The sequence below is a fragment of the Haliaeetus albicilla genome, chromosome 19 (assembly GCF_947461875.1).
Source record: "Haliaeetus albicilla chromosome 19, bHalAlb1.1, whole genome shotgun sequence".
Taxonomy (NCBI): Eukaryota; Metazoa; Chordata; class Aves; order Accipitriformes; family Accipitridae; genus Haliaeetus; species Haliaeetus albicilla.
In genome coordinates, this window is record NC_091501.1 from 21,061,637 (window position 1) to 21,089,629 (window position 27,993).

The 27,993-nt window shown below is 43.4% G+C and overlaps 1 protein-coding gene across 5 annotated transcripts; it reads right to left on the minus strand.

Moving 5' to 3' along the window:
- Positions 1-115: 115 nt before the first annotated feature.
- On the minus strand, positions 116-27,990 carry FOXJ2 (forkhead box J2). 5 transcript variants are annotated; one of them, XM_069806731.1, is made up of 13 exons: positions 26,746-27,989; positions 26,394-26,518; positions 16,761-16,894; positions 11,293-11,645; positions 10,691-10,765; positions 8,632-8,700; positions 8,125-8,265; positions 7,482-7,680; positions 5,260-5,586; positions 4,780-4,881; positions 4,133-4,333; positions 3,294-3,392; positions 116-2,721 (listed from the first exon to the last, which is right to left on the minus strand). In XM_069806731.1, exons 4-13 carry the CDS (start codon positions 11,623-11,625, stop codon positions 2,633-2,635), a joined length of 1,635 nt encoding a protein of 544 aa, XP_069662832.1. In that variant the 5' UTR covers positions 11,626-11,645; positions 16,761-16,894; positions 26,394-26,518; positions 26,746-27,989; the 3' UTR covers positions 116-2,632. The 5 variants fall into 5 exon arrangements, with proteins under 5 accessions (XP_069662832.1, XP_069662830.1, XP_069662831.1 ...); XM_069806729.1 differs by having other exon boundaries at positions 26,394-27,989; XM_069806730.1 differs by lacking the exon at positions 16,761-16,894 and having other exon boundaries at positions 26,746-27,988.
- Positions 27,991-27,993: the final 3 nt, after the last annotated feature.

Below are 27,993 nucleotides of genomic sequence, written 5' to 3' on the forward strand. Positions count from 1 at the left end.
GGCTGTTAATTTAGCCACGTCCACAACCAAATTCTGTTCCTAAGGCAAGTAGGCGGGAACCAAGCCCACCTGACGGGCGCCGCTGGAAAAAAATTCAATACTGGCACCGAAAGAGTTAAACCATAAACATTCACTTTTTCTTTTTATTAAGAAAGCATGCACAAAAATAAACTCGTGAGACCACGCCCCTCTCTCCCTGACCACTGACACAAAGCACGGGGGGCCACACCACGCCGGAGGGGCCCCCCAGGACCCCTCTGCGGGACAGGCCGGCATCCCTCCCTCCCTGCGGGCCGGTACCTGCGCACCCCGCAGACCTCCACCCGATGCCTTCCCACGCACTAACAACGCACATTTATTTCAGGGGCAGAGGAACGAGGCTAATTTGCACACTGACCGGCATGTATTTACATATGCAAATGAGGCGCAACTTAATACGCAAATGAGGCAAATATGCAAACGAGGAGCACTTGGATACGCAGAAGGAGCCATCTTGGTTTGGTTTTCTTCCAGTGGTGTTTTCAGACTTCCACAGGGCCGGCTCTCAGTAACCTCCTCTGCAAAGCACTAACTGGCACCTACCAGAGGTTGTCCCTCATGGGCGTCTCTGGTGCCACTTTCCACAGAAACCCATCAAGCATGCTTCCAAGCTGTATCATTCCCATCCTGAGGCAGCAGAGATAACGGCTGACTCCATGTTGAAGTTGTCTGGGATTCCTCATTTCTCTTGGAAACACTCAATGACGAACTCTCCCCTCCCCCCCCCGAAAACCACACACTTTAAAAAGAAAAAAAAAAGAAAAAAAAAGAAACAAAAATGTCCCCCCCTCCCCAATACAATGAGACTCTGTCCACTTCCCTGACAAAGATCCAACTTGTTTATCCCTACAGCAAATTTAAAAAGCAATGCTAGTTCCCCACCTTCCTGCCGTCAAGAGTAGAGGTTATTACTCCCCTGCCCCAGGTCTGTCACGCAGCCATGATGTTTTATTTCATCTTGGTTCCCTTCACTGGTAAACGGGGAATAAGGGCCAGGGGGAGGCTTTACAAAATATTAAGAGGAAACAAGAGGTTTGACAGAACAGAGCCATACCAGAAAAAAGGGGAACACAGGACACAGCTTTGGGGAGGAGGCATCTCAACACTCACTCCTGCTCCTGCACTCTTTCCACCTTCCTGATTTGCAAGTGCTGACAAAACTCATCCTTTGGATTTACACTAGCTTCCATCACCTCCCCAGCTGAACTGCAAGGGGTCTGACCCACCCTCCTCCCTTTTACACTACACTCTTTGCCTGTTCGGTTTAAAAATCTGCGCCGCTTCACCTCTCCCTTCTAATGCACCTCTTACAAAAACCACTTGTGAGGGCCTCCCAGTTCCTTGACCAGAGGGTCCAGGCCCTTGACCAGAAGCCCCCCAGTTCACCTCCACTCTGAGCAGCAGCTTCCTCTTCCCACCGTTAGCCCATTCACAAACTGGGAACCACTGACTAAGACTTTGCACCTACGCAGCACGACTCCTGTTGCTGGCACTCTCAAACCACAGGCAAGGACAGTCTCCAAAGAAATAGGAGGGGCAGAGGGCCAAATAACAACTGAACAAATACCGATGGGAGAAAACTTCCAAATTTGCATATGCAAGTAAGAGCCTCACTACATATTTTAAAGAAGGGCTTGAAGGGGTGGGGGGTGAAATTAAAAGCTCTGGGGAATAGAATTTGTTGAATCACATGTGACACCCCTGACTGCTTCTTTTACCTGATGGGTATGTAGGCTTCACCTGGAGACTGCAAAAGGCAGTGTAGGAAACAGGTCTGGATTCCCTCAAAAAATCTCTCTCAGTCCTCACAGATGGCACTGCATTCTGAAACCCAACTTCTCTGCTGAAATACCATCTCTGCTACGTTCTCCTTTCTCCGAACTCAGGTCTACCCTCCCAGCCCAGCCCAGCTCAGCTCAGCTCTCCCTACTTCAGGGATTACCCTCTCTTTGTACTTGGGAACTCTGCTTCTTTTCTTGCTTTTCCTGCTGGTGTGAGAAAGTTCACAGAGCTAAGATCACCCCTCCAGTGTCCCTTTAGCCCCCTGACCTTTACAACATTTACGAAACAACATAACTACAGGCTCCCAGGGTCCACTAGGCTCTCTCACTCCAGTAGCCAATACGACAGATTCACCGGCCACCTTGAAGGGAAAGAGGGATTGTTAAACGCAAAATGATGGAGGCAGAGAAAGATGCACTCGAGGATTCAGCCTTCCGAGGTCTTTTCATGGCACCAAGGACCCATCTTTCTGCCCTCCACAGGGCGCCACGCAACACGAAAGAGCCGATCTGATGCGTCCGAGGCCACCAGAGGAGGGGGAGGGCTGTGCTCAATTATTGGTAATAATAATAATAATAATAATAACAATAATAATAATAAACAAAAGAAGAAAAAGAAGATAAAACAGGACGCAAGGAAGGATTATCTTCGGCAGCATCTTGCGGTGGCTTCTCTGGCGGAGATAGAGAATATATATCTATATACAGGCAAGGCAGGGAGGCTGGGGAGGGTGGTGCTGGCACCATTGACCCCATGTCCCCCTCCCCTCCCGCGTCCTTCACAAAGGACGGGCTATCAAGTCTGTAACTCGCTAGGTGATCAAGTCCCAGTCGAAATCATCGGGGATTTCCTCATTGGCGCCTGGAGGCGGCCCTGGAGGCCGAGGGACCAGATGGTGAGCTGAGCCAAAAACAAGAAAAAGGAAAGAGAACAGTTAGAATAAAAAATGTCGTGCTTTTTCACTGTGGTCTCTTGGGCAAAAGAAAGCGTAAGGGATTTGGGCCTTCTCCCTTCCAACAGTCTAGCAAGCAAGAACACTACTGGCATGAATTTCTCCATCAGAGAGCACCTACCAATGTCTGCAGGTGGCCTGCTGTGAAATTTTCCACAGCAGCTTCTACAGAGGTTAAGTTTCAGCCTCCTTAACCTTCCTTCCAGCTGACTGCTGATAGAGCACAAAGGACTTCATGAACAGAAGCTTCTCATGTAAAGTTGCCTTCAAGCAACCAACTGAGGGTGAGGCTGAGCTAGAAGACTATTTATGTGAAGTGAAAGAAATCAGGCCACTGAAATCCTAAACCTTGCCAGAGCTAAGGAAGAGCGCTAAATGGAGGGTCCCTTGCAGCCCAGGCTCCCTCTCTACCCTCATTGCTCCATTTGATTAGGAAGTGCTTTGGGAAAAATGCACAAAGGGCTTGGGAACCAGTTCTTTAATGTTCATTGGTATAATCTGCCTTAATGTCACCCCTTACCTGGGCGATTATATCCTGGAGAGTCCTGGGTGGAGATCTGGTACATAGGAGATGGCCCGGAGAAGAGATGGGGAGGCTGGGGCTGACCATAGGAGTTCACTGGGAAAGGAAAGGAATGAAAAAAGAAACCTGTTAACGTTCTGGTCAGCTGTCTTGGCCCTGACTGGGTGGCAGCTCAGCCACAGAGCAACTCACTCAGACCCACGGGATACTGAGGAGATGTTCAGCTGTTGGGTCCTAACTGCAAGCTATAGCTTGGTCAGGGATCTTGTTCTTGGAACCAGCAGGAGTTTCTCTATTATTGTAAAAGAAGAAAATTTTCATCCAGAAACGCCACAAGCTGGCTCAATATCATCCATTTAGTTCAGCACTAGATGACACACACCATCACAGTTCTATCAAGACCATGATATCCTCTGTGCTTTCCACAGAGTGCATCCTCCTACTCCTTGTCCAGTCAGTATTTCCCCAACATGGGTGCAAGAGCTTTCTTCTTTACAGCTCCTGCCATCTGGAATAGCAGTCTCTCTACCTTGCCATTCCTTTCTGTTGGTCACCTACAAAAAACACCACCCCCTTCTTCTTTTATGGGTTTACCTTTTAAATGTATTTCTGCCTGGAGAGGTTGCCTGTCAGTGGTATGCATCACATAATAATGGTCTGTCTACACCACAGACATAGGACATCCTAATTCTTTAAAGCCAGAGGAAGCTGAGTGGCTACGAACAGCTCTGACAGCCTAGCCCTGTTGCTCAGTGCTGGCAAAGCTGCAAGTAGTTTGGGATATTCACAGAATTGAGCCTTCATTTACATGTCATTTTAGTCTCCCTCCTAATTACCTTGGTTCATGGATTGCTCCTGTTTGCCACTGTTCAGGGCACAAGAATCAGAGATTCGGGGGGGCTGCTGTGGACCAAGCAGATGAGGGAGCTGACCAGTCTGGGTAAGAAAGTGATTAAGGGAGTCACAGAGGTTGGCAATATGGTGTTGATCCAGCGTCCAGTTCTTCCGCTCAGCCTGGCGCAGACTCTCCATCAGCTCTGCAGGGGACAAAGGATGATGTCAAAAGACAGCACTCACACTGTGGTCTTCCCTGCAAAGAGTTTGTCTTCTACACATAAATCCTACCATCTCCCCACAAACCCAGCTTCATCGCTTCAAATCTGTCACCAAACTCCTGAAGAGCTCCATATCTAGGATACTGTCTCACTGACTCAGGTAGGGGAGGGAAGAGTAGGAGGGAAAAATCTCAAGTCAGCTATCTGACATACTTTTATGAATGAATTGCCCCTGCCCCAACCTCCTGCAGTGTTCAAGTGCTTCAGGGTCTTTAACAGAAGCCATGAAGTAGCACACCTCATTTTACAAGTAGAAGAGTTGAGTCACTGAGAAACCCATGGAATTGACACGATTACATTGAAAAAAAGCTCTGGGCACAGCACTCACATATTGAGTCACCAGACCTAGTCACTAGGCCAACACTGACCTGAGAATTGGGAGTGCTCAATGCTAGACCAGTTCAGCCGGTTTACCATCTTGAAGCTTTCCTTCAAGGAATCAATGTTGGAGCACCAATCAGGGGGAAATGCTGGAATGAAATGCGGACAAGATTATTCCAATACAGACCACCCTTTCCCTCCACCCCTTAATATAAAATGATTCACTTCTCTTCACCAAGGAGCCTGATGCTACAGTAGCTAGAAATCCTTCCTCCCTTGGGAGAGTGGAGATTAGCCCCTGACTTTATCCTGCATCCCTAAACAGAATCCCAAACCCAGTGTGGATGTATCCTCCTTTCTTTCAGTAAGGAAACAATTTCTCTCTCAGATTTCAATCACAACTGGCTTTCACCCTTTTCCACACACAAAGTAGGCACTACTTGAGGAAAGCCCACTTGTGGAATTTCTTTTGGGGGCTCCTCATGCTCTCTTTTCCCCAGCTGCTCTTTCCATCACCCCTGACTCACCAAAGCCAGCATTGTTGATTGAAGCCTGTGACTGCTGCTGCTGCTGGTGCTGATGTGGCTGCTGCTGTGGGTGGGAGTGCGGGTGATGTTGTTGATGCTGGTGGTAGCCTCCATGCTGCATTGGGGGTGGGTGCATGGACATCACTGGTGGAGGGCCATAACCTTCACCACCCTGCTGCTTTCCCCCTTGGGATGGGCAACCCTCTGGGGTTGGAGTGTGGAGTGGGGGAGCAGCACCCACTGATGAGGGGCCTTGCTGCTGCTGCTGCTGGTACATGTAGTAGTTGTGGTTGGAGGGCTGCATGTCACCAAGGAGAGAAGAGAAACCTGCCGAGTAAAAGGAAGAGGAGGGAGCTTTAAGAGCTGCCTGGATCAGACCTCTGCTTAAATTATCCATCTCTCATTTCACACTGCTCATCCTGCTATTTATGAAGCTTTTGGAGTGCCCTCTACAGGCTGCCAACAACTATCACCTGCACAGTTATGCCCTCACTGTGCTCCCAAATTCTGTTCAAAACAAAAGGCTCTACAACAAAGCCCCAGCAGGATATAAACTTCTAGTACAGAGTTAGGCACTTAAATTCCCCCCCTGGATTTCTCCTGTATTTACCAAAATAACCCATGCTCTCCTGAAATGTCATGCATGTGTTGCTTTCCTAGAAATGACCATTAAACAAACTTAAAGAACAAAACATTTAGAAAATGGGTAACTTGATAAACCTGACTTGCTGTTTCCAAAAAGCTCCCTTCAGTTCCCATCTTACAGTAGCTTGGTTGGTAACCTTCCCAATTTTTCTCACACAGATCATTAGAGGTCACACATTCTACTGTTTTTATAGACAGAGCACATTGCACACATCAGGGCTCCTTTATTACTTTCATTCCTCCTGACTCATTGGGTGTGTCATTTCTATCCTCTCGTATTTCAGGCATCCCCTACATGCAAGAGCATCAGGTGTTCTCCATTCTTCCCCACATCAGGAACTTGGCATATCTCTTACATCTGCTTCCCTCGTTCATTCTCCCTTTATGTTGTGGAACCTCCAGGAAAAATCACAGTGAAGAGCATTACATGCCACTAACCTGAGCTACTCATTTCTTACTTTGAGCGCCCTTACTTGACCATCCGCAAGCAAGCCTCAGTTTTTCACTAGATCCAAACTCAACCCTTAGAGCACCCTACTACTGCAATGGGGCAAAAGGATGAATACTGCCATCCTGACTCAAAAGTTGCCCACAAAATTTCCTCAAAACCTGCAAGTTTTCCTAGACTACCTTACAGCTGAAGACCTGGGGGGGGGAAACCAAACCCAGTCCACTGCTAAGCTTTTACAGAGGCACACATTGAGTCAAGGTTCTTCTCTACATTTTTGTAGCTTGCTCATTCTACACCACCTCACACAACAGGCTCCTCACTAGGAATCTCAAGTGGTAGCATGATGAAAGCAATAAAAGTAGTAAGTTTTTATTTCACTGAAGCTGAAAGCTCAGGAGGCTCCTCCCAGAGTAGCAAACTTTGCCTGCACTGTACGACGGTTGACAGCAGAGGTGAGAGGCTCATCTAATAACATATTCCTTTTTACACCAGCCTAACATTTAGAAGTGTTTAAAGGCAAGAACAACAACAGTAGATTTTTCTGAAGTGTTTTCCGTGGACATCTCATCCCATCAGCGATTCTGCCCTCTGGTGGCTGCTTCCTCGGCCCCAGAACTGCAAGCCATGAATGCAGCTGCAGGCTCACGCTTCCACACTCTCAATTCCACAAAGCTCAATTCTCCAAGGCCTTGTACAATCCTAGTTTTAACAGATCTGAGCAATGACGACTTTCCACTCTCCTTTTGGAGAAACTCCACATGCAACAATCCCCTCCCTCTTACGGTTTCTAGCCTGACAGATTGTGAATACTTCTCTGACGTGCTCTGCTTCAGGACTTTATTTCTCTAAGCTTCTGCCATTTTAGTATTTGCTTTTGTATCAACACAAGGTATTTTTAAATCATTATCCTCTTTATCCTCAGAGAACTAAGGGGAGCAATAGATAAAGGACATGCAGATTTCTTATCTGCTCCTGGCAGAACTAATTACAGCATGCCAAAGAAGGAAAGTCTGTTTGCACAGGCTCCTAAACGAGGAAAAATCTGAGAGATACCAAGGATAGATCAGTGGACAAGACTGTGTGGGCAGATACCTGCCCACCCCACATGACGCATATAGTTACTCACCGTGCTGAGAGGAAGATGATTTCTCCAGCATGGATTTGTAGAGATTTCGGAAGGACCAGCTAAGATCCTGGAAGTTGATCTCAGAGTAGGAGAACTTGAAGTCATGGTTGGCACTGTACAGTGGGGTTGGCACATCGGCCCCTTCACGGCCCTGCCCCCCTGCTACAGTAGAGGCAACATCCACAGGCCCCGCACCCTGCTAAGGAAGGTAGAAGTAAGGCCTTTAGCTCGTACTAGGTTTTGTACCTTGAGACAGGGATCCAGAGATCAGATACAGGTAGAACATGCACAAATATCCCCTATCACTTAGCTCATCTCCCAACAAATCTTCCCAAACGCCATTTTCCTTGAGGAAAATCAACCACTACCCTCCCTCTGCAGCACACTGGCTCCAGACTTTTCTTCAGCTACCTAATACCATTATGCCTTTATCCTTATCCCCATCCAGCCCTTTGTTAAAATTCACTTCCTCCTTATTTTCCATCTCTGCAATTTCAGCTTCTTCCCTTCTTTTTATTTTTGCCTCCGTATTACCATTTTCACGATTCCCTCTCTTCTCACCACTTCGCTTTTCCATTCATGCACTCCTCCCCCTCTCCTCTTCCCCTGCCATAAGGCGTCCATCCTTTTCCCTGCTGCTCACCTGGCTGTAGTTGGCAATAGGGGTGGTGCTCTGGAGTGACAGCTGAGGGGTGGCCTCAGGTGGCAAAGAGGCTTCTGTGCTGACTGGAACAGCCCCTCGGGGACTTTTACTTGCCTCTTGCTCTGGGGAGTCTTGTGGTATCTGTGGATGCGGAAGAAAGAGAAAAGGAAAGGAGCAGAAATCAAAAACAGATGGAGAAGTGAAACTGCAGATGGGAAGCCAGCTCCCCCGCTGTAGAAGTTCGTGGCTTAGAAAAGAGGACTGGGCCTTAGTCACTGAAGAGTCAGGCTAAAGGACTTTAAGCCAGATTAACTTTGCTACTGAAGAGCAGCAACAACAGCCAATCAGCAGAACGTACCTGCTATTTCATTTAGTCCTAGCCTTTGTCTCCCCACCTGTACACCCTGCCCCCAAAACAGTACCATGGTCTGGTGCTGGAAGGACTCCTTGGAACAAGAAGGGAATTACCCCTCCTGCTCCATGCTGTCTGGAAAGAACAACACTCACGTCATCATCTGGAGGATGCCGCCTCTTGCGAGATATGTCTGGACACGTATCTATTGTCCAATAAGAGCCCTGGAAAGAAGACACATTGGTGAATGCACAATTAAATCAGAGAGCTTCTTGAAGCAGGAGGTTACTGACTCAAAGAATGCAGCACCAACTAAATATTAGGACCCAGACCACCCGCCAGAACATCAGACAAGGGACTTGGGTGTTGGAAAGAGATTCCTTTCTTGTGTTGGGTTGTATTGAACAATGAGGTACGATGCTACTGGTGGAAGGCAGAATGCTCTATGTTTCCATCACTCTGAGACAGGGCACCAAGAAGAGCAAAGGATGTTTTGAACCAAGCTAGGCCAACTCTTTTCTGCATGCACACCCCTCCAGTACCTTCCTCACAATATGAATTTGTTATTGACTGATGAGAACCAACTCAATGTTCAGACTGGGCAGAGACAGCTAGAAGGATTGCTCATTTTCCATGCTGTGAGACTCCACTCTGAGTACTGTGCCCATTTGGGGGTTTCCCAGCACAAAACAGACACTCACATGCTAGAATGCATCCAAAGAGGGGCCACCACGATGGTTAAGAGCTAAAATACATGACGTACAAACAGTTCACACAGAGAGATCTGTTTAGCCTGGACAAGTGAAGGCTAAGGGGATTTAACCACTGTCTTCAACTGTGTAAGGAGATTATAAAGAAGACGGAATCAAATTCTTCTCAAAAATGCACAGCACAAGAATAAGAGGCAACAACCACAAGTTACAGTGGGGGAAGTTAAAATCAGATATAAAGAAAAATTTCTTCACAATGGTGATGGTGCAGCACTGGAACAAGTGCCCAGTTGTGCTGTCTCCATCCTTGGAGATATTCAAAACTCAAGGAATACCTCAACAACCCAATCTAATTGCCCCTCTCTGGGAAGGGGTGGGAGTGTGTGTTGACCTCCAGAGGTCCCTTTCAACATACAAGAGTCTATAATTATATCTGTTGTTTTCTGAATAAGTATAAAGACAACTCTAGAATGTGATTTAGCTCATTTTAACCTCCAATTGAAATCTGAATAATCAGTGACAAGCACATGACAGGTTTTCATTAAAAACCCAGCCCAACATGCCAATGAACACCTGCACACATACACACTGAAGTCAGTTAGGATTTCCTGGAATAAGCCATATAATCAATGGTATTTTTGAGCAGTGATCTTCAAAGGTATACTACTTCCATTTATACACACCAACTGAGCACTGCTTAGTCCTTTAAATATAACCTGAAATAAAAGGCCTGAGCAAGTGGTCCTTTCTGGTAACTTTAGGATGGGGGGAGGAGACAATCCTTCTGTCTAAATACATAGCTTCTTGTCCCCACCATCTCCTTCTGCTTGTTTGTTTGTTTGGTTTTTTTAACAGTAATAATATCTGCATGCCAAGATGCCAAGCCTTGGTTTTGCTAGCAATTCTCCTTTACAATCTATATACACTAACAGAGCTTTATTAGCCCTTACTTAGCCAACAAATTCCTAAATATCTTGAGTTTTACCTGTAAATGATTTCTACAGATTTGCACTATCTGATGGTGACATTTTTTTCCCCCACACCAAATGTTTTGTAGTCTAAATAGGTAGTAGTTCTGCTCTCACTTCCATGGATCTTGCCTCCCATGACGTCACATCATAGTCCTGCCATTCACCAGCAGCCACTACCGTCTTTCATAACAGAACAGGTTGGACTAGACCCACATTTTACACATAAAGATCAAGAAGAAAAAGAAACAAAACTAAAAAAGTACATTCAACCCCATACTTTCCTTCTTCCGGTATCTTTAAAGTCAACCGAAGATCACAGATAAGAAAAATAATTGCTAAAACCATTAAGGCCCCTTTACAGGTTCCCTTTAAGCGAATGCTTCTGTAGCCAAAGCACTGCAGTAAATCTTACTACTGCTTCCATTTTTGCCTACACTTTAGGTTTCAAATTCCAACCGTGAGTTAGAAAGGGCAACCCCGGCTTATTCCCTGCAGTTTTAAATTGCTTGCCCAGGAGCATGCAGATTTCTTACCTTCCCAGGATCATCTCTCGGTCGAGGCACCTTCCGAAAACATTTATTCAGAGAGAGGTTATGACGAATAGAGTTCTGATGAGAGAATAAGAGATACAGGTGAGTACTACCACAGAAACATACAGCCTTCTTGAGTATGCCTGAGGGCGGGCAGAGAAAATAGAAGGATGGTGCATACTCAAAAGCCAAAGCTCACTACATATACCCAGAACAGAGCAGAACAGAAGCTGTGGAAAGGAGAGGGATGGATTAGGATGAATAATTATGGGGCTGAACCACCTATTCATCTATGGAAGGTGCAATGAAAATAGTATCAGTGTGATGCAGAGGTTGGTAGTGATGTGAGTTTTGTGGGGGTTTTTTGTTTTGTTTGTCTTGGTTGTTGGTGCTGGGCTTTTCGCATGCTCCTTCTTAAGAGCCTACCACATACATAAAATAAAATTCTCAGAGAAAATGGGACTTCTGCCTCTGCATTTTTTCCAGTGGTCAACTTAGTTTCACATCTGTCTTTTTATTTTGCTCAGTAAGGATATTTTGCAAGAATTAATAAAATAAGTCTTGTTATTAGACAAAAAGGGTACTATAACAATGCAAGTCCTCACCTTCCAACCAATACCAGCATTTTTGTAGTAGGGAAAGTTGTCACAGATCCAACGGTAGATCTCACTAAGCGTCATCTTCTTGGCAGGTGATGAGTTGATGGCATATGTGATCAAAGTGGCATAGCTGTAACGTGGCTTCCCATCTTGGTGCACTGCAGCCTCATCCTTACTCAGGGTGGCATTGGGATCTGTCGGTGAGCCTGGGGGACACTTTCGGGCAGCCCCTGGAGGTCCTGCTTGTGAGGAACCCCCTAATTTTTCAATAGTAGCCCTTAAAGTAAGCTGTGGGAGCCAGTCTATGGAAGTGAGGCTGCTTTCCAGGTCAGAGGCCATGATGCTGGAAGCAGGACTATCTGTGAGGAGAAAGGAGCAGAAGGGGAACTCCTGAGATATAAACAAGGTGAACCCTCAGAACAGAAACATCCATTGGCATCCCTCCTCTGCTTCTCCCCCTACCACAAATACCTGTGCGAAGATCATCCTACTTCATATACCTTATTCACAGCCAGACAGAATCATCCAAAAAGGCCAATGACTATGTCTCTGGGAGGACCATCCTTGCTGATAGTGGCTGGGACAGTGCTGATGGTAATATTGCTAGAATGGTCTTACCCAGAGCATCCCAATGGTTCCCAGGTAAAGAACTAAAATCTGTTCAAAGGAAGTGGAACCTTTTCAGTAGCTGTATCGCATTCACTCCTTTATGACGTAAGCAATATAACCTTGGGACCCTTCACCAAGATTACCTGACATCCAGTAGGTTTACTGTGTTAGGTAAGAGGAAAATCATAGATAAAAGGGAATACTCCTTCATGCCATATACAAACCACAATTTAATTAGATCATCTGGAAAAGTCAGGACTGTGACTATCTTAATTTAGGGGGAAATTAATTTCTCTCCAAGGCCTAGCCTCTCTTTTTGCATCAGGTGACATTATAATGAATCCTATTCCTTAGAGCTAGGATTACATATCTCATTTTAAAACACCAAGATCACGCATAATACTATATATAGATAATTACATCTACCATGTCGAGGTGGAACAGACTATATTAATCTCATAATAGTTAAAGCTTTGCCTACCATAACCCATTTTTCCTAAATATACATATAATTTTATTGAATTAAATCTTGCTTAATTCACAATATAACAGGCAAGTATTTTCCCCAAATCTGGGACACAAGAAAAACTTACTTGTCCAAACTCACACAACAAGCTTGCTATAGGGTGGAAACAGACTCAGGATCTTTCCTCTCATAAATATTATATACTTTCCCTCATAAAAATAAAACACACCAGTCCAACATGGCTAGCACTTGTACCCAGGGTTTTCTACTTAACAATTATTTTATATGAAGAAAATATTTAGCGGCATGAACTTGTATGAACTTGTACACTTAGCACACAAACTTGTATACTGTCTTTTGTAGTAGTCAAGGCAGCAGAAAGATCATCATTCTTACTCATAATCGGCTGCATCACTATACTAGGAGCAATCCCTTGAAGTCTGGACTGAGGTAGCTAAGTTTCCATGGCCACAACCTGCCCTGCTCTGCACTTATTCTTTGCATAAAGAGAAGAATCACGTCTTTAAGGGCTACAAGTTCTTAATCTTTCTTTTTCAAAATTAATCTTTTTAGAAGATTAGATGATGCTATCTTTGAACATGCTAGTGCATACAAAATGTCAACACATGTGCACATACTTATGTACACGCTCATGTAACAAATTAAACGCATGTATACATGTAAGAGAGAAGAGACAGACATGAACACACTCTGCTTAGGAAAGATTCATCAGCAGACACCTCCCACCAAGTGCATCACTCAGATGAGTGGATCAGATGAGACAGGGAGACACCCATCTGCATGAATACCAATTAGATACTCATTCTAAAAATAGGTATTCGACAATAACACAGTGTGGATGCACAGATCCAGAGACAGATGCACCCAGCATTTTGACACAGAAGCTCCCTGTTCTTCCCCCACAACCATATGCATTATACCTTGTACTTCTGCACTGAAGTGCTCTCAGCACAAAAGCACTTAAGAGTCTCCACTCCAACACGTTTGTATGCACTAAACCTTTCATTTTCATGCATGGGCTCATCACACCTCTTAGGGCTCAAACACCTACACAACACGCCAACAAAATCCATCCCTCAACCACCATGAGCAGTGGCTCCGAAGCCCTGGGCTCAGAAAACACCTCCTAACTGCACAGCTAACGTTATCACTTGCACTCATATGCACACACAGACTGAAAAGTAAAATTGCAGCACTACAGTATCTGTAGCGAGTGGAAACATCTTTCTGTCTGTGAAGGAAAGGGAAAGCCCAACTGCTACTAACTTATCTATCTACTCATCTGCCATGCTATCACATATGATAGCAATGACTACTTGCTACACAGCTAACTAGACGATCAGAGCTGCAAAAGGCTTTCCATTATCCACCCTCCTCGAGTCGTTGTTTATTGAATATAGCCCTTTTTGGGCAAATTGATCTAATCTCAAACATTTTAAATTAAAAAAAAAAAAAAAAAAAAAAAGGCAGCACTATTCCTTCCTGAATTATACAAAGGAAAAGCAACAACATGTTTTTATCCAGTGGGGATGGACAGGCCGCTGAGGTATCCACAAAACTAAAGCACAGCTACATTTGCACGGTAACTTTACAGATACTGCCCTCACTAAAAGTAGTATTCAACTTGGGAGAAAAAAAACATGAACTAAGTATCAGTTGAATCCTTAATTTTGTAAGTGTGCCTCATATAAATTTTAATTTCCACAGTGCAGTCAGAGAACAAATTACTGCTGCTTATCATATGCATGTTAAACCATTATGAAATATCACTTATGCTAACAATACAAATCCAAAGTAAAATAAATACAAATTTCGCAGCTGCCCCCTCCCTTTTTTTTTTCTTTTAAAAGACGTACAATAAATCAAGAAAATTACGTTATAAAAGCCTACGGCAGATTAAGATACCCATCTGAAACACCAGAAATAAAAGAAGCAGAAGAAAACACTGCAGTTTTCACAGAGCTTCAGATTTGCCCAGGTTATGCCAGTAGAGCATTTGGGATGACTGGCTATGCAGCAAAATGTAAGGTTGATATGCAACATGCCCGTCATCAAATACACAAGCTTTTGTGTATTTGTGTAAAACACACTTGTCACGGAGACAAGCAAGGTTAGAATTGAGGCACATTACACCCATGCTAAGAATCTGAATATTTTCATTCCCTGCTTTATAGAAATCTTTGACAAGAAAAAATCCCAAAATCTTAAATAAAAAGATTCTGCATATACATATGCACTAATCACCCAGTACTGAAACAACTACTTTTTAGTAAAATACAGCAGCTCTTTGAGAACATATAAGCTAGACAGTAATTTAAGACAGAAAGTGAAGACTCAGACCCAATAGCAATCACGTGGGAAATTTCAAAGCAGTGGAATAAGATTTTTTTTTTCCAAGTTTGAACCTGATCATGTTACTGGATTTGTAAGTCTGTATCCTGGCAATATGGCACCTGTAATCATCAGGCATAGTCAAACCTTAGGTAAGGTGGCAATTCCAGAACACTGTCAGTGCAAAAATAATTTGGTGTAATTGGCTACTAAACTATTTGAAAGAATACTTACTATAACAGTAATACTTGTTATAATTTGTGCTGCATATCTCATTCACCTGATCCAAGCAGCACACCAGCTTGACGCTACTTAATGGTACGATAAAACAAGACTGCAGCCAAACCAGAGCAGCTGATGATTCTTCCAACTTTCCCTTCCCAGTTTATTGCCTGGCAAATCTTCTTTCAAACTCTTCTCTTATGATCCCGCTCAAACAAATTAAAAAAAAAACCAACCCTAATGACTAACAAACACATTGAACTGAAATCAAGGGTGTTTAAAAAAAATCCTACCACATTAGCAAGCCAGAATTAACTTCGAAGAAGTAAAAAGAAAGTCAAAGATGAGAATTCATAATCTCCCACTTTACATGGTAAATGGTATCTGTTTATGTATTTGGCTGACTTTAAAAACCAAGGGTAAGGTAGCCAAGTCATAACCACCATCAACAGCTGGAAACTGACTGCAGAGTCTTCATTTCTCAAGCTCTAACTAGTTCCAGTACAACCCCAAGACAAGACAGGTCAGTGAGATGCAAAAATGACAGCCAAACACTGATCCAAAACTACAATTAAACAGACGAGAATCTGTCTGATTTGTAAGAAAAATTTATTAATCATTAAAGAAAACTGTAGCATCTAATACCTTTTAATAACCACTAATTCACTTGGGAGTAGTAATACTTCACTACAGCTTTCCAGGAAAGCTACTGCCTTACTTTGAATATTTGCAACTAGCAAATCAAACCTCAGGCTAAAAATGCAAGCCAGCCTTCTGTCTATCAGATAGTACTATCCCTGCCGCTGGACTGAAGAAATCTGTACTTTGACTGCCCTGGTGTTTTGCAAGTGCTTGCTCTAAGCCAGTCAGTTCTTATCCAAGATCACTGCTACTTATATATCAGGACTGAAAAATGTATGAAATGTGGGGAACAGTGTTCTAAGGGTCATATTGAATGCAGTTAATAAACATTTATAGCCTGAAACATTCTCTAAGGCTGAACTCAAAGGCTGGCCAGTCAGAATCAGTTACAACTAAAGCAGAGTCATACAATGAATGAAACTATGCTGTGCACAGCCTACAGAAGATGCATATTCTAGAATAAATATCTACATTTTCTTTTCTATATCTACTTTCACTGTTGCTTTATTCACTGCTACTCCAATCCAATGAAACACTACTGGCAAAACATTCAAAGAGGACTCAACTTAGGTTTCTCAACATAAACCTTGAGAAGGCAGAAATACACAACAGACTACCAGTGAGAGACATTGCTGTAGAACACCCACAAAAATAAGGCCACTTCTATTTAGGTGTCTGAAACACAGATCCAGTGATCTAACTAACAATAGCCATCTAATATACTCATAGATACACCTACCTTCCAAGGTATTTAACAAACAAAAAACCTCAACGAACTGGCAAAAAAGAACCATTTGACTGCAACCTTCCTGAAACAAAAAGGTGAGCACAATGTCAGTTAGAGGAAACTGCCTCAAAAAATAAGTAAGAGAAGTAACACATAAGAATACCACGTGCATGGAGAAATGGACAGCTTCTACTTTGATGGGAAAAGGCAATTTTGACATATTTGTGTAAATTACGCATGCAAGAAACCTGTATTCTTATGCCATTACAGAAAGGGGAAAAGAATCAATTTTGCTAACTCTGGCAGGAATTAAGACATGCTTTTCCTCAAAAATAAGGAGGTGTGAACTAAGAGGGCAGGAACAAAACACTTTAAAATCCTACCTTCTCTAAGCAAACATTCTCACTGAGAGATATTTGTTTCATGTAAGAAATTAGAAAAAAGGATACTGATTACCTGCATAGTCTGAAATTGTTATCCATCATTTTGGTAACTACTTGGGAGAAGCCTTCAGGAAATGTTTATGAAATGAATCAAATCCAGAAGGAAGAGAGAGGCTGCTGGGTATTGTTCATAAAATGAACCTTAACCTGGAAGGAGTGGTAGGTGTCATGTTAGTGTATCAGCAAACCAAAAGAAAAGCAGTTTGAAAGTACACTTCTGTCTGCAGTGCCATATGAAAAGAGGAAAACCAGTCCCTAGGGCAAAGAGGTAAGAGAAATTGTCATACCCTAGAATCATGCTTCCCTTCTTTGGGAGCAGTAGAACAAGCAGAAAAACATTTTCCCAATAAACTATGGGCTTGCAGATGTGGTAATAGGGGGCACACAGTTCTCGCCAGTCACGAACCACAAATGAAAAAAGAATTCAACCAAAGGGAAGTTACTGTCACCTAAGAGCACTCAGTGTGGTATCACCGATACAAATATGAACTGTCACAGTCTGCGCCTGCCCATTGCACAGTGGTCTGACTCTATATCCCTACTCAAAACTATACTGTGCAAGATGGAATGGCTTTGAATGTTCAATGCTGTTTTGTGTAAAAGAACACAGGTGGTACAGTAATTATGGCATCCCAAACTGGAAATTTGCTAAAAGTTACAACACAACACACTAAGATGATACTGGAAAGATCAGAGTTAGAACAAGATGAAAACTTTTAGACCCTGTATAGCCTAATATAAATCACTGGACTAATTGTTTTAATTAAATTGTTATACAGATATCGTTTTCCTTTAACAAATAGAAATCTCAATAACATAAGGTTCATATTAAGTCTCAAGAAAAAATAAAAAGAAAACAAATTTGTTCTCATAATAGTTACTAATTACATAAATATCACAATAGCACATTTTAACATAGGACCTTTCAATTCCCTCCATTTTGTGAAAGGTGCATGAGCAGGGTATAATTTTGTATTTTGAATTTAGTGAATGAACAGCACTGACTGCGCACACATTCTTGGTACTAATGAAGCATGAAGCCTTGTGGGGACTATAAAGTCACCAAACCCCCCATGTTGGAAGTGCATCAGGATCCAATTCCAAAAGCAATTATGTACTAGTTTTGTACAAAACTGACAAAATGGTATAGTTTACAAAACCTGACCTGCTTATTTAAACTTATCAACAGATGGCATTACAGCCAAAGTCTAAAATATCCTCATGTCAAGGGAGACAGGCATAAAAGGCTAGGATCAAGCATAGCTAGTGCCTTGCCAGATTTTAATAAGACCAACTAATCAAATATTTTTGTTGTCTTCCATATAAACATGCAGCAAAAATGCACTTAGAAATACTACACAAACATTACAGAGACCCCTCAGACAGTCTGAAAATATGTGTTCAAAGTTAAGATTAGTTTGTTTATTTATGGTGCTGCATAAGTGGGGAATACGTAACACCTGTCAAAAGAAACAGCAAGTGATATTGAGAATACCGGTATGCCTAAATACTTCTGAGCTGAAAATTATTTTCTTTGTAATAAGACTACTATAAAAGATTTATTCTAATAATAAGCCAAATGGCCCATGACAACCCTCCCAATAACAGATTTGAAGTAAAAAGTAAACCCAGCACTTTGAAGAAGCACAATGAAAATACATCACCACAGCAGAAATGTCTCTACAGCATCCCTCTACCCTCAGTACCACTACGCAATATTTTACCATTGGAAGTAGGAGCTGTAATTCTAAACGTATGCCAAGGCAGGCAAGAGCAATCTTTGGCATTTGCTTTAAGAATATTAACAGAACAATTACTCTTACACTGAGAAAGGTATTGGGTATTGTTTTTGGAATAATTCAAATTTATGAGCACATACCTGGAATTAAATTTTCCCTTGGAAACCAGGAAGTCTGTGGTAGAGAAACTGTATCTAAGAGAAGGTATTTCCCCCAGCCTCGTGGGAGCACCCAGGTTGAAGAGAAGGATTTAAATTTTAGCTGCCTATCAGAATCACATCCAGTAGTAAACCTTCAGTACAGGATATGCGAACACTGATACGATACCTAGATTGTCTCTGAAATTAGAGACATCAGAAGTAGATCGGCATGCAGAATACCTTGCTCAGAAGATCTTCACATCGTTGCAAGGATAGGTACAGAAACCCAGGTTAAAAAAAATGCAACACGCACTTATAAATCAAAACTGTATTCTTATTCCCATTAAAAAATGGGTCTATCAGTGAAAAATGACTGTTAACCTTGCAGTTCAATAATAGTAATACTACAAAGCTTCTATGTAAGAGAGCTCCCAGGGCTAAATGAATGCCAGCCAGGCACAGTGAAAATGAAAACCTGACTGCAAGTGGTCAGAACCTGTTCACCAAAGGTTGAACCACTGAAAATAGATTAGTCAATATGAACTCTGCAATGGTTGCTGAAACAAGCCACAACCCATTCTGTGCCACTTGTGGAAATGGGTATCAAGCACTAGCAAGAACTATGTACTGAATTCACAGAAAAAAAGGAAATTGGTATCCAGTGCAGATTAGTCATATACCATGTGGCCAAAACGTACATGCAGCAGATGCTCCCAGAGTTAAGGTTACCAAAGCACTGCAGAAAAGCCTGTTAAAGAGGAGTTTGGAAGCAAAGCGCAGCTGAAATTGAAGTTGGAGAATGATCAGAAGAATCAAGTAATACTGCGTGAAGCTCATAAGTTAGGTCTCAACCACTGTTATAACATAATTCCTTTTCACTATTTTGTTAGCTGTTATTCTGAACTAAACTGCCTGAACTGTCTTCCAGGAGACGAAACACCTGACAGTCCCTAGCCAGGCTCACAACTTGCAAAGATCTGTACCAAGCTTGAAGGTCAAGAGGATTCAGAACGACACTAGCAAGGAACACATGCCCATTAACAGTTTCTTCTGGCTTAAAATGCTAGTATCGCTATTGGCTTTCTGCATCCTACTCATAGGACGCTCCATTTTGTGTATCATTCTCAACCCAGAAGTCCTATTCACTTCCTTACAGACACTGAAAGAAGCCCCTTTCTTCCACACATATACTGGCCACAGTTGCCACCTTGCAACTGCGAGCAAGTATTATTCTGCTTCAACCCTGACCTTCCTAGTCTTTGAGATGTTCTGTCTTTGCTTATGATGATCTTTATTTACTTTTGCAATCATCCTTCTTCACAAAAGAAGCCAGGGAGAGGAGGGTGCGTATAATAAGACAACTACCTCCGAGTACCAGTTAGACCTTTTGAATAATTTTCAAATATGCAAATAAGTAGTTTCCAGTATGTCTGGCCTCTATCGGCTGGCAATTCTCCTGTATGTACCAAGGCATGAGTCAGCTGAGGAAGAATGTGAAGAGATGCTCATGCAAGAAATGGAAAAGCACAATGTCATGCTTGTGTTGCTGGCAGAGCAAAGGACAATACAATAAGAGACAGCAACAGATAGGGGAGAAACATAAATGTGAAGGCCCCTTAGAGCGAGTACAAGAAGCTGGAAACTTATGTGGTGGATGATAGCCAAAGAACAGGCTTGTCAAGGAGGAGATGGCAACATGTTGAGAAAACACACCAGGAGAACAGCTTCAGTAATTGTGTTTTTAACAAGACAAGAAGGTAACACAGTTGTCAGAGGGCAGCAAAAACAGCTAGCATTAACCAAGATGGTAAATGAAGGAGAAGGCATAAGGGTTACCCAAAGAGACTAAGAAAGAAGAAGTGGGAGATTCAGGCCATGAAACTGGAAGATAAGTGTATGTGCAGAGCAAGAAGAGTACAAGAAAACCCATGTTATAAGCTCAACTGTGGAGGCTCGCAACAGCGGAAAGCAGGAAACAAAGGGAAATCTCAAAGGAGCTTTCTGGAGTTCTATCTTGGCCTCAGTGGTCTTAAATATGCAGCAAATCACTCAAAAAAGATGTTAAAGGCAGTATGCCAAGTTGCATAATTTAGTATCACTGGCATGAAGGAGGTAAAGAACAGCAAAGAGAGGATACCAGAGGTGGGTCTTTGTGTCTAATTTACAAAAAAAAAGGGAGGAAGATAAACAGCTTAGTGCAGAAGCTACTGAATGAATGACTAGAACAGTAGGAGGGAAACCAGGAAAATACTGACACAAAAGTCAAGGGAGGACAAGATTTCAAGACTGGGCATGATCAAGTGTCAAAAACAGCAGGGAAGCCAAGAAGGATGAAGATGGAATAGAGACCCTGAGACCTGGCCAAGAAAAGGTCATTAGAGATCTTAGGAGAAGCTTCAAGGGAGTCAGAATATCTATACTTAAGTCAACTTAAACAACAGTTCTAGGCTGCAGACATGGTACAGGATCTTTCAGTTTTGGAGTCACAGGTCGTTCCATGAAACAAAAATTAACTGGGGCATCATGCTTTCACTGTTTCTTAACACCACAAAAAGCAGCATATAGAGATTTTGAGTTCAATATCACACTGTAATTAAGGTGATCAACAGCAAGAACAGCCAGCCTTTATAATGTGTTCTTCATCCTTATACTTTGGAACCCTTATAAAGGATCAATAACCTATTCCAGGATAAATGGGAAGCCATGCATGCGGAAGTGCGCAGCCCAAGGTCAGCCAGCAATGGAGCAGCAGAACTATGCAGAGAACACGGGTCTCCCAAATGACAGACCAATTCCCTACATTCAAAGCTTGTCTGCTTTGTTCAGGTGGCGATAAAGGGAATTTCAGAGGTAACTATTTTAGCAGCTTGTTTATTTTTCTCTGCAAGTTCCTGATGGGGAGGGGGAATTGTTTACTTAATAGTTTTTTGGGGGAAACTGAGAATTCAGAAACTTTGCTCCTTAAATTTGTGACCACAAGGAGTTCAGATTCCTTCCCAATTATTCAGATTTGAACTTTTAACAGTAATTACATATTTCTGCTATAATCAGCCACGGTCTTTATACAGCAGAGAGCATAAACAAAATTTGAATTGCTAATTGTAAAAAACAAAAAAGCAAATTTTTTTTCCTCAAGGTATAAAAGCTCTCACTCGTCATCTCCCCCTCTCCCTCATTACTCAGTCTCTCATATATAAAAAAGGGCCAAAAAAGAGCACACATTCTCTTATTTCTTGACTTCACATCAAGTCAACTTAGACCAGCTTAGAGAGATGAGAAATGAGATACTGGGCCTTGCACAAATTTTTCACCCCAATTCACAAAACCAAGACCCTGAAGTGCTAGAAGGAACCAGAAAACGTAATGCAAGGGCTTTTCATTCTAACCAACTAAAATCCAGCCATTCCAGAGGAAGGGAAGGGCGCACGGGAGAAGGGAGGGTGGGAGAATGAATGAGTTGGATTATGGAGACAAAGCACCGTTCCCCAGCATAGCGGAACTGGATATTTTCAGAGGAACAGAATTCTATTTATTATATAGTGGTAAAAAAGAACAGGTTTCTTGACATAACCTCAGACAAAAACCAGTATGTGTCCACAAGCATATAATCTAATGAAAGCCAAACCAAGAACAGGTCAAAACACAGGTGTGGAAGTAAGAGCGGGCCCTGCGAGTTGTAGTAAGAGAAGATTCCTGCCCGTGAAGAATCCTAGAGAGATGAGGGATGCTTGTTTGATGAAGAGAGAAGCAGGATTTTAGGCATATAGGACCACAGGACAGAATGCCAAAGGGACAGCATGGAAAATGAGATGCAAAGAGCAATACTGAGAGAACTGGGAGGAGGAGTGCGGTGTAGGAGGAAATGAGACTAAAGAAGTAGGCGGGGTGGAAACATGCTGGGCCTTAAAGGTGCAGGAGAGGAACCTGACTGTGACATGATACTAGGAAGCCCAGGACGGGATTCAGGAAAGGGTTCACAAAGGCCAGGAACTAGCAAAATCTGTGCATTGTCTACCTTTTAAGACACCAACTCCAAGGCTCATAATAGGATGGAGTAGAGGACGGGGCAGGTCAAAGACAGAAGGATAAAAAGACAGTCTAGTCCGAATCTTGGCAAAGCACCACAGAACACATTAAATCAGTCCTAAACTCTGCTGCGAGGTCTCCGAATTTTGAAACACTATTTTTTGAATTTTGAATTTTGAAACCAGTATTTTGCATTTTCATTTCAAACTTTAAATGAAAATTTGCAATTAATTAATTATGAAAACATACTGCAGCATGCTTGCTCTCTCTCAGTAATAACACATACACAGACTGCCTTTAAAAGTGAAAACATGAGGACAGGGCAGAAATACGTTATAGATTTTTTAAGTTCATCATATATCCCTTAGAAGGAAGAAGGAAACAATAATAGCAGAATAGTTAGCAAGTAGCAATAATGACTCCTACCAAGATGATAAGCGGGGGTTGAACACATCAACTGGATATTTTTGCTAAAATAACACGATGTGCAACAGCCAGCAATACAGAGATTTAAATGCTTTTCTTTATGCTTCAGAGTTAACACAACTGGAGAGTTCAAACATTTTGAAGATACCATTTTAGGCTGTCCATTAATCTAGGCACTATTCATCTTTTCAAAGTTGTCTTCCAGACCGAAAATGCTAGAAACAATACTTTTTAAAGTTTCAATTCTGAAGCATCACTCGGCAACAGATTCTGCAAATGGAGTACTACAAAACGCAGAGGGTTCTGTGTGAAAGCCCCTGGTTACAATTCTACCCAAGATTGGGAGAAGCAAATGGAAAAATGAGTCCAAGAGCATTTCATCTTTTGGTTGCTAATGACCGAGATATAATTCCTGTCTGACAGCTGTGTAAAATGAGATAATCAGCTCAGACCTGCTCTTGAAGGACAGCTGTCCATATCACAGTTGCCATTAACCATACCTCCTGTCTGACACTTGAAGTAAAGGGCCAAATATCCAAACTGTGATGCAGACTGAATCTCCCACTATATGAAGGTCAGCTGAAGTTTAGGGGAGGAGGTAGTAAGCAAAGATACCTGTACCTGTGTGGTAAGAAGAAACTTCTCCACAGACACCAGCATTCAGCTGTATTTTTGTAGAAAGAAAAAAAAAATACTACAGCAGTCACAACCACGTCTTGGACTGGGAAATTATATCCAAACTCCTCAAACTGTTTATTGTATTTCATTCCAACTTTTCTGACTCCTTATCCTATCCTAGAAACTTGACTGCAGAACCAGATTTCAAGATAAAACCCAAGAACTTACAGAACACATACTTAAACATTAATATAACCTCACAATCTGTCAGTAACGTAATCCTTTTCCCATAACTCTCTAGACCTTCTCATTTCATTTTACTTAAGGGCTTGACCTGAGAAATGCCACACACTCAGTTCTCAGATGGGAGTGGAGTGCCCATAGGACAGGATCAGACTGCTTCAACTTAAAAAGTCAACTTTTGGAAGCATGAATGTCCAAATTTAAATTTACAAACCCATACATGCGTAACTGTCTCTTTACTCCAATGCTGAAGACTTCATTGCTTCTGTTGAAATCAACAGGACGTTCCTGGGCATTTACAACAATTAGGCTATTTACTTAGGTATCTAAACGTGGTTTTTAAAGTCTAATTTTAGGTGTTCAGGTTTAACATTCTTACTGTAAACTCTTAAAGACATAGCACTTTCATTTAAATGTGCCTATAAAGTACCTTGTACTTTTATGAAGATAAATAATACTCTCCCTTCTTTTACGGATACTTTCGTATAAAATAAATGGTGCAAAACAGCTGCAGTATTCCACCTCAGAGGAAGCTGCATTTTCACCTGTGATAAAATTTGATGTAAATACCATGATCACACTAAAGAGCTATGCTCTCTAAAAATTATTCCCTTCCTTAAATTTATCAGTATGTCCTAGCTTTTGCAGAGCTGCGTTTTAGACTACGAGATCTCCAGAGCAGAGATCATCTTAATTTTGTGCATCCAAGTCAGCATCGAATGCCCTGTCAGCAATTAACAAATAAAAAACAATTACTCTACAGCACACGACTTTCAGCCCTGTATGTCTGTCATGAATATTTAAAGCTCAGGAAGCAAATACAAAATCCTAATCTTTATCATCAGTAATGACGAAAAAAACCATTTCATATACAGAAAGATAATTGTCGTGGGAGAGGAGAATTTTGTAAGGCTGGCATATATATTCTGTAAAGTGCCCTGGCATCCATCAGAGCCAAAAGCACCTGAAAAATGTCAAGTCATTACTGAGGAAGGGGGCAGCATGAAGTAAATTAACCTCAAGAGCATGAAAAGTCAGTTACCCCCTTGAATGTACAAAGGCCAAAATGCCTCAGTTATCTCCTCCCTTGTGCTAGATAACACAGCTATACTCAAAAAACCAGCCTGATTGCATAACTATAGGGCAACAGGTAGGAGGGCATCTAACAGTACCCCCCAGAACATACCTACGCTTAGTGGTTCAGCCCTGCCTTAGAAAGAGGCACCTTCTGAAGCTATGGATAACTGTCAGAATTCTCTGCCAAAATGGGCAATCACTTTGGAGGGACCTGGCATCTTTTGTCTGAGCTTGCTAGCAAATTACACCAAGGAATTCCTTCTTCAGGGACTCCCTGTTAACCATTGTGCTCCCAAATGGATTCCAGAAGGGTTCCTGTCCTGGCCAAGGACCCTTTTGATCTTGTGTTTCCTCACTGCTATCTCACTGGAGAACAGAAACAGGAATATCTCAGGTGAGATATCCTTAGGCATGATTCTTCTGCTATGGGAAACTGCTTTGGCTTCATTTGAGATGAAGTCTCCCTCAGACTCGATTTTGCAGGAAATCACTATGTTAGTGTCAGAACACTCATTTGTGACTGGAAATTAACTGCCTCATTTACAAAAAGCAGCCAGCTTGGCTCACCACAGCACTAGCATTAGGATTCACATTCCTAGACCCTGAACACAGCATAAAACACAGATGAAGACTGGTGGCAACAGAATGGCTTCTTTTGGCTTTCAGAGCAGGTTCCACCAGCACTGCCACGATTTTCATTCCCAGGCCCCTGAGCACCACAGAACCCACTCTCAAGGGCACTCTTTCCAGAATTCATCCCACAGCCCCTAGGTACATTAGGACACACATCTCAGAGTACTAGCACTGGGATCTGTACATACAGCTCCCAAGCACAGCGAGGTCTGCATCGCACAATGATTTTATTACCACAGTTACGAGCATAGTAGGACCCACATGGAGAACAAATGACACTCCAACCCCACGGGTGCATCCTTGGACACTAGCACTACAAATCACTGCTCCTGTCTCCTCAAAGCTTTTTTTGGCCAGTATTATCCTTCTCAATGACCCCTAAATGACAGAAATTAATTTCACACAGGTGATGATAAAGGCTGAGACTAGGACAAATACACCAGTGAAAGAAAGTAGAAGGGAAAGGGCAGAGAGGTTTCTTACAGTTAAACAGGGCTAAGGTCTCCCATAAGCTTAAATAGTGAAGGAAGGAATCAGGTCAATTCCATATAGCACATAAGGGAGCTAAATGAGAGAGATGGAGAAAGACACACAGAAGAAGGCGGCTGGGGAGATGTTCAGAAACAGAGAGAAAAGACTGAAAGGAAAGCCGATACAGTGAGAGAAGAGACATGGAAAACAAGGACAGAAGGCGAAAGAGAAGGACAGCTAGGAATAGAGAGGTGATATAATGTGGTCACTCACTCTGTCCGGAAGATTTTCTGGAGGGAGGTGGATTATCTTCAGTGCTGATTTCTGGGGTGCTGCCCTTCACACTCCTTCTCTGAGACCCATCCTCAGAGCATTGCTGTCAGCTATTCCAAGAGCTTCTTCAAGAAGTATTTTCAGGGTGAAGGGATTGTGGATGAAATCAGGATCTTGAGTATTAAAACAATCTGCTTGGGATTGTCAGTCCCCTAAAACTGCTGCTTTTATCCCAGGATGGAGATCCTCTCTCCCTTTTGGCAGCTAACTACTAAAGGGGTGTTCCCCTGGGAGACAGCCTTTTCGCTGATTGTCAGATTATTTCAGAGATCAATTTCCCCAATCTCCCTACCTGTAAATCTCTCTTCTGTTTCCTCTAGGTGCACCTTGTCCTTAAGGGTGGGCAAATCTCCTTCTCTGAAAAAATTCTTGCTATCTCTGTGGATATTATCAGCGAAATCTGCCTTTTCCTTTCCCTGTAAATGGGAGGTGTGTCTTCTCTCCTTGCACAGGATATCTGAAGAAAACCCTCTTGGGATTAGGAGATGAGGGATCTTCCTTGGGATGAAGGAGGATGAGGTCAGTATTGGAAATTACCTTTATCTCCAGTGGTTAACAGCAACTGGAAAAGGGAAGAAGAATATCTAAATCTGCCTCTGTTTTCTCTCCCTTATTTTGCTTTCTCTGCTGCCTGCTGAGCAGATGTAAATAATTAAAATTACTAGACAAGTATCTGGAGCTCCTGCTTATTTCTGTCTTGGGGACTGTCTCTCTTGGGCATACGGGATTTCTTCTGTGAAGACTCCCCTGTTACTCTCCGGTCTGGAGAAGGGCCGTCTCCTCTGCTGGGGGGAAGAATTTGCTCAGTAGCAGGGAGGAGTAGGTGGCAAGGGTTACTCTCACAACCCTCAGAAACCGGGTTCTGAGGACACCTCTCCCCAAAACAGGTACTGAGGGAGCTCCAGGAGGCTCTATTCCCAGTGAGGAAGAGCAGACCTGCTTCTAGACAGTTACCAGGGCTTGGTGCCGGGAGCGGGCCTCTGCCCACCCTTGGCTCGTTAGTGGGGAAGGGGGCAAGTGTTAAGCTCCCCCGCCAGTTGCGGGGAAGAGGGCTGGCAAGTGGGGGCGGCGAGGGGCCGCGGCGTATTCCCCCCCCCCCCCCCCGCCGGGAGCGGGGCTGCCTAACGGGGAGTCCCCTCACGGCTGCGGACGGGGCGGGGGGGGCGGCGGGCAGGGTCTACTCCCCCACCCCGGCAGGCTACGGGGGTGTCCCCCCCACCCCTGCTGCCCGGAGGCTGTCCCCGGCTTCCCCCCAGGCCCCAGCTCCTCTTGCCCGGGCCCGGCTACCACGGGAGGCCGCGGCGGCTCACGGGCCTTGCGCGGGGCTGAGCGGCCGCCTCCGCCGCCTTCCGCCGGGCCTCGGCTTCCTCCCCGGGGGGCTCCCCGGGCTCCGGTGCGGGGGCGGGGAGGGGGGGGAGGGCCCGGCCGGGCGGCGCTGAGTCTCTCCAGGCCCCGCCGCTCCCGCGGCTGCTGCTCCGGCTGCTCCGGGCTGCGGCTCCACTGCAGGCCCCGGCTCCTCCCCGGCCTCCGCTCCGCCTCC